This window comes from Palaemon carinicauda, chromosome 8 (genome assembly GCF_036898095.1).
Source record: "Palaemon carinicauda isolate YSFRI2023 chromosome 8, ASM3689809v2, whole genome shotgun sequence".
Classification (NCBI taxonomy): Eukaryota; Metazoa; Arthropoda; class Malacostraca; order Decapoda; family Palaemonidae; genus Palaemon; species Palaemon carinicauda.
The window spans coordinates 99,373,241-99,385,499 of NC_090732.1; the positions used below are offsets into that span (position 1 = coordinate 99,373,241).

At 36.5% G+C, this 12,259-nt stretch overlaps 1 protein-coding gene across 1 annotated transcript; it reads left to right on the top strand.

Annotated features, from left to right (window-relative positions):
- The first annotated feature begins 10,480 nt into the window (after nucleotides 1–10,480).
- Nucleotides 10,481–12,259, top strand: LOC137645381 (zinc finger BED domain-containing protein 5-like). The gene has a single exon (XM_068378188.1). The coding sequence runs from the start codon at nucleotides 10,481–10,483 to the stop codon at nucleotides 12,257–12,259; it is 1,779 nt and encodes a 592-aa protein (XP_068234289.1).

Below are 12,259 nucleotides of genomic sequence, written 5' to 3' on the forward strand. Positions count from 1 at the left end.
GAGAATATTCAGACAGTAAAGCAGATGAGGCTAAGAAAGCTATGAATTCAGGAAGTGGCTATGGTGTAAGAATTGCTGACAGAATTATCAGTGCAATCTTAACTGGGGAAAAGAAGAAGAAGTACATACTCATTAAAATGAGAGATGGCTGTCTTATAGCAACAGAAGATGAAGAAAGACAACGTTGGATGTAACACTTTAGTGAGGTTATGAATAGGAGATATGAAGGGAATAATTTGATTGATATACCTGAAGCTGAGGAAGACCTTGCTATTCCCATGAATTAATTCAATGTGTTTGAAGGCCAAGCTATCCTAAAAAAACAAAATGATGGAAACCCCTGGATACCATGGAATAATAGCTAAGATGATACTGGCCGAAAATTAAGTGACTCCCAGAATAGCTACAAGATATTTTGTAGAATATGGCATGAAGCGGCAAAACCTGATGAATGGGAGTTAAGAGTTCTACGTTATATGGAAGCAGAAACATTGACATAAATTTCAACAGCAGATATTTTGTAGAATCAAACATGGCGGCCAAATGGACACATCTTTTTTAGGTTGCTCATACAATACAGATTCCAAAATTTTATAGTTTCTATACTCTCCACACAAATCTGAAAAAAATTACAGAGTGAACTTGACTACTTATTGTGATATCAAAATAAATTGGACAGACGCATTGGCGGACTGATAAATGGATGGTCTTCCTTCATGTACATGCACTTCTATGCATGATAGTTTATTATTATTATTATTATTATTATTATTATTATTATTATTATTATTATTATTATTATTATTACATGGTAAACTACAACCCTAGTGTAAAAAGCAGCATGATATAAGCCCAACGACTCCAACAGGGAAAATAGCCCAGTGATGAAAGGAAATAAGAAAATAAATAAACTAAAAGAGAACTAAATAACAAGTTAAATAAAATATTTTAAGAACACTAACATGAAAATAAAATATTTTAAGAATACTAACTTAATATATTTCATATATAAACTATAAAAAACCAGGAAGAGAAGTAAGATAGACTAGTGTGCCCAAGTGTACCCTCAAGCAAGGGAGCTCTACCCCCAAGACATTGGAAGACCATGGTACAGAGGCTTAGCACCATCCAAGACTAGAGAACAATGGTTTGATTTCTGAGTGCTCTTCGCCTAGAAGAGCTGCTTACCATAGCTAAAGTCTCTTGTACCCTTAACAAGAGGAAAGTAGCCACTGAACAACTACAGTGTAGTTAAACACTTGAACGAAAAATAATTGTTTGGTATTCTCAGTGTTGTTAGGTGTATGAGAACAGAAAGTAATGTGGAAAATATGCCTGAATATTCAGTGTATGTATAGCAAAAGAAAAATTAGCCGTAACCAGAGAAAGGGATCCAATGTAGTCCTGTCTAACTCTAGCCAGTCAAAGGACCCAATAATTCTCTAGCGGTCGTATCTCAACAGATGACTGGTGCCTTGGCCAATCTACTACCTATGTATGAAGTTTGACGGAATCCCCTTCAATTCTCAAAAAGCTGCTATTTAATGGTAAGCATGACACCAGGAAATCTGGCAGACTGCAGATAGAACAATGAATAATAAATTTATAACCCATCTGCTTTTGTCGGTAGAGAAATGATAAACCGAAAATATAAAAATATTTTTTCTTATTATTATTCCTTGAACATTCCCTTTTCTCACACCATTTGCTCATGTTTCAGGAATCCTCCTTATGCATTGGAAACAACGCAGGTAATTTATGGTTATTGACTCGAATCAGAAACAACATAGAAACGTTCATCATATACACAATTGCGAGATGCCAGACAAATGAAAACACAGAAACGAAACGATAAGAAAATGCAATTAACCATCCAAAAATAGCTCTGGAATTCAACTACAATAATCAGAATTCATAGTTCAAATTGTCCTGTCTGGACCTCAACCTCTACAAAATCTAACACATTAAATAACTTGTGTATTTATTCTGATGGTTCTGCATCTATGCACAGTCTTCATAATGTCACCTAATCCATAGCTCCTCATTTTGTCAGATTGCTCCCTTAAATGCGCCGGCTGAGGGATTTTCCAGAAGATGAAATCAAGTTTCCTGAATAGCACCAGGGAAATGATTCGTATTGATTCGAATTCCATTAGAAATGCCATACTCATACATAGCGATAGAAGGTGGAGTTTATAGATATCCTCTAGCTAGCTGGATGACTATGATTTGGTTAATACCGAAGAGTAAACATCTTGAGCATACTCAGTGCTAAGAGTATAAAACGATTAGTGATGACTAATTTTCTCACTTAAAACTGAATACATTACGTCGAACTAAAAGCATATTAATTTAACGTTGATCAAAAGAGACGCAAGGAATGAAAAGGCCATATTCTTGAAAGTGTGAACTTGTTAATAGCGTAAGTAGAACATGAAAAGCATCCCCTGACATCTTGAGGTTATATTATTTCTAACCATTCAAATAAACCTTTAGTGAGCTTACAAATCAGCCATTTTAGCACTGAATAGGAAATTATATTAAAATTGCATGGTAATTTTGCTGAAGATACTACAAAATGCATATGTCTCAATGAAAAGGTTGAATCATATATTGTTGTTATTTTATTTATTTTGGCTAAGATCATATTTTATATTAAAAATTATAAAAAAAAATCATTTTCCAGTAATAGTTAATTTCAATATATTCTCAAGTGGTGATTTAAGAAGGCGGTATTGAATTTCCTTTTAGTCAAACAATATGGAGGCTGTAAAGTGCAATGTACTGCAATGAAGAAAAGCATTTGTTACTCTTCAACTATATTCAATGGAATAAAATAGATTATGAACTTTCATTATTTCTTATTAATGGTAGAGCACGAGGACTTGAATGGTACACAGTAATATCAACGAATAAAATATTGTCTTCATTATCTTAAGGTGAAAGAATCGGATGATTAGAAACCTAATGTATCACAAGCTATTAAGAGTCATAAAGGTCTGAAGGATATAAGAATTAGCCAGCAAACAAAGCAAAGTAAATGCATTCACTGAAGAGTAATAAAGATGACGGATTTAAAAGGGGAGGCCACCCATAATGATCATAAGTTCAGATACGGAATTATGAAAAAAAAAAAAATCCTAATTTAGGAAAAAACTATTTTTCCTCCACAATATCATAAAAAGTATATGGTCAGGAGAATTAAAGAAATAAATAAACGAATGGCCTGAAAAAAGTTTCACTCAGTCGCTGGATGAAAATGATCAACGAACCCTCATCGGAAAATGCGACTTCCCTTCGAGAAATATTCAGCAAAAAGCCTATGATTAATATCACGTAGAAAATATTTGAAACTTTTCATTTAGAATTTTAACGGCTAAATTGGGGATGAAAGCGTGCAAATATGTCAAAAGAACTTTCTTATCTATAAAAGACCTTTATAGAATTTTTTTTTTTTTTTAATTCTAAAAAAGAACATTTTCAACTTGAAATTAACTAACGTTAATGACTAACAAAAAACCATTTACTAAACTAGCAAAAGAAAAAGCTCCAATAATTTCATCATAAAAAATTTCTTTCTTTCAATGGATTCCATTTATGGCTAACAGCAACACAGTTTTCCTGAGTTTTGAACAGAGTACCAATGTTGATATCGAAAATAGAAGAATATCCTTTCCAGGCCTTCTGGGGTTTTTATCAAATAAAAAAAGATCATAAAAGTCCTACATCTCCTCCGAAACACAATCCTTAAATGTTTCTGGGAAAAATAATTTCAATACATAATGACCATGCAAGCAAATACCCACCCCATTTACCCATAAAGAGAGATAAAAGATGATTTTGGCTGTCATGTACATAGTTTATCGACTTGAGGCTCTATAAATAAAATCGAAATCAATCAATAGCCAAAAAAAAAAAGATGAACGCAAAGTAAGTAATGCTGGCATTTTGTGATAATTACGTCACTAATTCATGCATACCCTTTTCGTTTCAATTATTAAGGAAAAATTTCATAGGTATATATATATATATATATATATATATATATATATATATATATATATATATATATATATATATATATATACATATATATATATATATATATATATATATATATATTTTAAATGATTATATTTAACTTTTACGTTGTTCTTTTTATATTAATATCAATATTGAGTCTTTTTTAATTTATATATTTTGTATATTTTACAGCCTTGATGATGAGACCCAAAGTCTCGAAAATTTGGAAAATAAATATATGATGCTACGCTGGCTTTTCTCCATCCAATTTATACTAAATCTACGGCGTTCCAGATGCCCCAACCTTCCTGTATATATATATATATATATATATATATATATATATATATATATATATATATATATATATATATATATATATATATATATATACACACACCTTTCTGAGAGGGGATACCTTAACGCGGTGAAAGGGTTTGCGCATCACCATGATCAAGAAAGCTGTACTAGTCAGGGTCAGCCATATTAGGTTGGTTTGCTTTTAGCGATCAGAAAAAAATTTTCCTACCATCATCACTGGCCAGCGTGATGAAGAAAACTGGCCAAACCCCAGAATAAATCTGACATGTCTGAGGCTTTTGTCCTGCAGTGAACTAGACATAGCTGCATTGGTTGTTGATATATATATATAGTCTAGTTGGTAGAGGGGGTCTGCGTGCACCCCCCGGAAATCAATTTCTAATTGATGTCTTCCTATGGGGAAAAATGTGTAGAAAACAGTTTGCTATGTTAAAAATTTGAAATATTGTCCCACGTGCCTATTTTATGCAAATTAAGCCGCCATTACATGAAAATACTAAAATCGCTATAACTCCGCCAATGCAACAGATAACTGCAAAAATAAGGTGTCTAGACCCAGGTTTTGAGGGTCTAGCATCAATATAAGACCAGTCTCATAGTGACCACATGTGTTCCTGACATGTAAGATATGCAAATTAGTGCCGCCATTACTGAAAAACCTATTTTTACCATATCTTTGCAAATGTTATAGCAATCGTGAAGAACGTGTTGTCTGTACCCTTGTTTTATGGGTTGATGTTTATTATTAGACTATATTTGAATGTGCCTTTTGCTTATTTGTTTTATTATAATGAGATATAGTCAGGTAATGAGAGATTCTGAGGGTACTTACCAATTAGTGTTTATTAAGCAGTGAAATATTTTTTATCATTTCATCATAGGTGGCAACACTTTACTGAATAGGAGAGGATGTGATTCATTGAATCCGTGTCATTTATATTGGATGAAGCAGTGTGTTTTTCAGCAATTTATGAATCATTCTAGGTTTATCTTTTCTAGGTTTATCATAATTTAGTCTGCTTATAGTCAGATAGGTAAAAGGTGTTTATATAATCTCTCAAGCTCTATTTGATAAGACAATTAATGCAATTACTTGCATGACTTAGTGTCATTGGTAGTAATATTTCAAAACACTTCATCATGTTGGTTATAGGCCTATACTTCTCATTTCAGAGTAATAGTTTTGGTATAAGTTCGCCATCATGCCAAAGCGAAGGAATGCTGAATCTGCCAGCACTGAACGCACCAGCCTGAGCAAAAAGCCTGCTTCACCTGCACCTGTATGCATGCTTCATGTGTTATCCATCTCTGATCATGGGCCTTTTACCCCACTCAGTAGAATCAAAGGAACTGCATTTGATAAACTAAAGCACCTTCATGAAATCCGGGACCTGCGGCTCTGTCAGCCACATGCATCTCCCTATCGTATGCAGTCTGTATGCGACCAGATTCCTGAGACTGTCCCCGAGGACCTTGAAAATAATGGGTATCACCGTCAGTGTTATCAGCGGTTCTCTGGCAATCTGCATCTTATAGAAAATAAGACAACTGAGGAACCACAGGCATCCACCTCGCTATTGCATTCACCTCGTAGACATTCAACTGGACCTGTCTTTTCAGAGGAGTGCATTTTTTGTGAGAAAGTAGAGATCAAAGGTGCTGATCGAAAAACTGTACGACCTGTCCATTTCTCATCTTGGAGAAACAAGGAAAATGCATGGGAACAAATTGAATCGAGAGCTGAAAAAATGGGCATGTTTCGGCTTCATAGACGTGTGAAAAATGTAGACCTCTTTGCTGTAGAAGCAAAACATCACCCATCATGATTGAGATCATTCCACACCGCATTTGCTAACTTTGAACGCGGGGTTAACAGAGCAAATGACCCAAAGCGTACTGAACACGCGAAGATTTCGGCCGCTTATGAGAAGGCACTGAATTTTGTACGGGAGCACATTCGAACTCATGTCATCCAACGGAATGAAGTTCACAATCCCAGATAAGGACAGGCTCTACTCCTTAGCCTCTGGTTCTCCTACATCCAAGGATGTTGAGAGGGATGTGCTGGAAGCTGACGCTGTAGGAAAAGCTGCAAAGGCTGACTTTATTACACGTTTGCAGAGCGGCCACCAAGGAAGCTTCTTCGACCCAATCAAAAGGAAGAAACTCAAGACCATGGAGGCATGCAACAAGAAGATCAAGCTCACATCATCGCAAGGAAAGGTAAGTTTATATTTCATTGAGCAAGTTATGTATTGTTAAGGGACTTTTGTACAATCTGTATTACAATATAAAATTATAATATATATTGTTATTTCAGGTCATACAGTATCAGGAGCAAAGCAATGTTGCATTCCTTCTCCTTGTGAAGTCACAGTGCCTAGATGAACCAATTGACTTGGATGAACTCATGAAGTACAGCCTGATGCCAGTGCCTCCAAGTATTGGAACATCAGATGGATTTTTTGCGAAGACCAACAAAGCCACCATTCTGCACTACCTGATGGAAGAGTTCAACCAAGATGAACTGCCTCATCCAAAGGATGCCCTATTCATCCAGGATGGAATGGCACTTCTCCATGTCCTTTCTAACTTGCCCCCGACCTGTGGGGAGATCTGCCTTCAGATACTTGACCAGATGATTGCCAAAAAACATTCCTTGTTCTCAACTGACAGCTATTTTCCGGGATCCATCAAAGCTCAGGAAAGACTTCGACGTGGCAGCTCAGAGAGGATCATTCTTGCCGGACCAGCAACAAGAAAGCCATACGACTTCAAGGTGTTCCTTGCAAATGACGACAACAAGAAGCAGCTCTGTCAACTCATGCTGCAGGTATGGAGTGGCCAACAGGCGGCATCTAGACTGGAGAGAACCGAGATGGCAGTACTGATTGTCGAGGAGAGAGCTCATCAGTTCGTTTCCAAAGAAGGCAAGGTATGTGAAATTGCACCTTTATTTTTAGGATGACTACATTCATTTACATGTTAATCCAAAATATGCTCAATGACCTTTTTTGTTTCAGGTCGAGGTGCTTGAGATGCCCACTATATACAGTAACCAGGAAGAGACAGATACGAGAGTGGTGTTGTACCTACATCATGCTGCTGCTCTTGGTTACAAGAATGCTGTGGTTAGAACCCCTGACACGGATATCTTCGTGATTCTACTCTACCATGCCCATGCTATCAAACTGACTGTGTACCGTGATACAGGATCAGGAAAGCAACGTCAGCTCATCAATGTATCTGAGCTTGCACAATCATTAGGGGAGGACTACTGTGCTACCCTTCTTGGCTTCTATGTCTTCACTGGGGAGGATTGTACCAGTGCTTTCAAAGGAAAAGGGAAGGTCGGTCCACTAAAAAAGCTTGAGAAGAACCCGAGATTCCACAAGGTGTTCAGAGAACTTGGGAATGACTGGAGCATAAATGGCCTAATGTTGAACCAGTTAGAACAATTCACTTGCTTGATGTACAGCCAAAGTCGTGATTTGTCTGTGGATGCCGTCCGATCTAAGATGCTTCGAAAGATGGTAGGAGAAAATGAAAAATTAACATTGAAATCTAAGGTGGACTTTGCTCGCCTCCCTCCATGTCTTTCAGCATTGAAGCCCCATGTCCAGCGTGTGAACCACCGGGTTTGTTTGTACAAACGAGCTAACGAACCCATTTGTGAAAAGCCAAACCCCTACGACGAGGGCCAGGGATGGATAAAGACAGAAGAAGGCATGCTGGAACCATTGTGGTCATGTGGTCCAGTACTACCTACCTCACTAGTTGATCTCCTTGAAACTATTGATGATCAGGAGGAAGCAGAAGATAATTGCGAAGACGAAGAAACAGATTCATTTGACTTCGACAGCGATGAAAGTGATGACGATTGAAGCTTGTGATGACAGGGAACATTTAAATGATTTCCAGAAGCATCTATATCTTAATTTTTTTTTCTTCTTAATGTGCAAATGACACTTGTGATGAAAAAACGACTGGTCTTATGATGTTCTTTCACCCTTAAAATACGAGTACAGGCAACACGTTCTTCACGATTGCTATAACATTTGCAAAGATATGGTAAAAATAGGTTTTTCAGTAATGGCGGCACTAATTTGCATATCTTACATGTCAGGAACACATGTGGTCACTATGAGACTGGTCTTATATTGATGCTAGACCCTCAAAACCTGGGTCTAGACACCTTATTTTTGCAGTTATCTGTTGTATTGGCGGAGTTATAGCGATTTTAGTATTTTCATGTAATGGCGGCTTAATTTGCATAAAAAAGGCACGTGGGACAATATTTCAAATTTTTAACATAGCAAACCGTTTTCTACACATTTTTCCCCATAGGAAGACACCAATTAGAAATTGATTTCCGGGGGGTGCACGCAGACCCCCTCTACCAACTGTACTAATATGTATATATATATATATATATATATATATATATATATATATATATATGTGTGTGTGTGTGTGTGTATATATATATACATATGTATATATATATATATATATATATATATATATATATATATATATATATATATATATACAGTAATTACACACACACACACACACACACACACACATATATATATATATATATATATATATATATATATATATATATATATATATATATATATATATATGTATATACGTATATATACATATATATATATATATATATATATATATATATATATATATATATATATATATATATATGTGTGTGTGTGTGTGTGTGTGTGTGTGTGTGTGTATGTGTACAAATGTGTGTATATATATATATATATATATATATATATATATATATATATATATATATATATACATTTATACACATATATACATTATATATATACGTATATATATGTATGTATATGTGTGTAATTACTGTATATGTACACACACACACACACACACACACACACACACACACATATATATATATATATATATATATATATATATATATATATATATATATATATATATATATATATATATATATATATATATATGCATGCATGTATGTATGTATATATACTTTTATAGTAAACATTTGATCCACACATATCTTATTCATTGTCTACACATAGTGTGCCCACATTTTCAGTCCTCCAATTATTTGTATTACTTTTTACATCAAAATGCTGCCATGGATCTTCCTTAAAAAAGAGGAAAGCAAATATGCCCTACAATTCTTACAGTTGTCTTTATCATCATTATCTTCACAAAATGAAATATTTATTCCTTTCACCACTTCCTTCAAAACAATTTTCTTGTTCACCAATCACCTCCTGCTGTCTTTCAATACTAAAAAACTTTAAATTGGTATTCTTAGATCTTCAACATGTAATTCTACAAGGATTCTCAAACTAGAGTTGATAACTTACATTCTTGAATTATTCAACACTGTCCTTCATCCATCTATAACAGTGGTTCTCAAACTATGGGTCGCGACCCAAAGTTGGGTCGCGAGATCAATTTTGATGGGTCGCAGGGACACAGGAACATTATCATGCTCTCAGTGTTTCAATGTATTTCAGTTGCTTAATTGAATTATTCTTCTTTAACCACAAATTACTTTTGTTATGTATGTTCATCTTTCCCCCTCCTCCATCTCCTGGGCCCCATGTAATGGTGTCTCTGACAGGAAAGACTCCTGTATCAAACGCGTATGTTGGACTGGCAGTGGGCCCGTGTATGCTCGCGCGCGGTGTCTATTTTCCACCGACCGCAGGCGAGGGAGGTTGTGCCGTTTGCAGTCATTTGTGTGAGTAGAGTGTGTGTGTGTGTGTGTTGTATAATTATATAATATCTTATTTCATATACTACTTACTATATTTACTAAATAATAATAATAACTAGCAGGGATACCCGGCTTCGCCCGAGTTACAATGGCAAGAGATGAAAACATTGCAAGTCTGTGTCTTCTCTGTCTGTGTCTGACTGTCTGTCTGTGTCTGTTTTCGTCTCTCTCTGTCTGTTTTTGTCTCTCTGTCTGTTTTTGTCTGTGTCTGTCTCTCTCTGTCTGTTTTTGTCTGTGTCTGTCTCTCTCTGTTTTTGTCTGTGTCTGTCTCTTTTTACATACCATTTGTAAATTACAGAGTCTGTTTTTGTTATTTTCAGAATGGCGAAACGATCATACAAGGATGCCTTCCTAGACTTCGGATTCACAAACATCGTTGATCATGGAATCATCAAGCCTCAGTGTGTTATCTGCTGCGAAGTTCCGTCAAATGAGTCGCTGAAATCTAATAAGTTGAAAAGACATCTGACTTTAAAGCACCCTCAACATGCTCTCCAAGAGAGAGCTTTTTTTGAAAGAAAAGAAGCTGCTCTGAAACGACAAAGGTTCGAGACACCTGACAATCCAGCAGTAGTGGCTTTGAAGCAAGCCACATTGGCATCATATAAGGTTGCATGGAGAATTTCAAACAAGAAAGCACAACACACTATTGGAGAAGATCTCGTCAAGCCTGCAGCCATTGACATGGTAAAAACGGTGTGTGGAGAAGACGTAGCAAGAAAACTGGAAATTATCCCGTTGTCAAATGACACTGTGCACAGGAGAATAGTGGACATGTCGCTTGATATCAAACACCAAGTAGTAGATCGCATCAAGGCCAAGGGAGCCTTTAGCTTGCAGCTAGATGAGTCGACAGACGTAAGTGATAACGCCCAACTGTTAGTTTATGTTAAGTATGAGGGGCCAGTAGATCTGGAAGAGGAGTTTCTCTTTTGTCGTGCATTGCCAACAACCACTACAGGAGAAGATATTTTTCAAATTGTTGACCAGTTCTTGAAAGAGGAAGAACTTTCATGGACAAACTGCTTCAGCATTTGTTCTGACGGAGCACCAGCGATGCTTGGGGCACGAAAAGGCTTCACAGCACTTGTAAAAAAAGTTAATCCCATGGTTAACGTAGTGCATTGCCTGCTACATCGTGAAAATCTGGTTGGTCGAAACCTGTCACCTGGACTGAACGAAGTGATGAACGAAGCAGTTCAAATTGTCAACTACATCAAAACTAGTGCACTGAATACTCGGTTGTTCGAGCAGTTATGTGCCGATTTCGACGCAGAACACAGGCATCTCGTCTTCCACTCAAACATCAGATGGCTTTCAAGAGGAAAATTACTACGACGACTACTGGATCTTCGGGATGAGTTGGAAATATTCCTGATTGAAAAGAAATGCAGCTTAGTGAACAAATTGGTGAACAAGATGTGGCTCCTACAAGTGGGGTATCTCAATGACATTTTTGTTGCACTCAACAATCTGAATATCAGCATGCAAGGCCGCAACCAGACAATTGCTGGAGTTGCAGAAAATCTGCCTTCTTTCAAATGCAAGCTAAAACTGTGGTTAAGCAACGTGAAGCGAGGGAAATTTGCAGCTTTTCCTAGTGTGGCAGAATTTCTAGAGATGTGGGAGGAGACATCTCAGAATGATGCCAAAATTTTTATTGTACCACACTTGACTGAGTTGATGGCAGAGTTTGACAGACGCATTCCAGAAGAACACATTCGAACCCAGTCGTGGGTGAGAAATCCTTTCAACATAAATGTTGAAGACCTGCCAGAAAGCGTTCCAGGACTCCCAGAGCAACTTATTGAGGTTCAAAATGAACATTTTTTGAAGGACCTCTTCAAGGAAGTATCTCTTTCTGAATTCTGGATTCAGGTAAAGAAAGAGAAGTCTATAGTAGGAGTTGAGGCGGTGAAAGTGTTGCTCCCATTTGTAACAACATACCTTTGCGAGCAAGGTTTCTCGGCTCTGACTCATATGAAAAATAAGTCGAGGAACAAGCTTAACCCCGAGCATGATATGAGATGCAGCCTTACGACAATGATTCCACGATTTGACAAACTGGTAAACGAGAAGCAGCACCATGGATCCCATTAA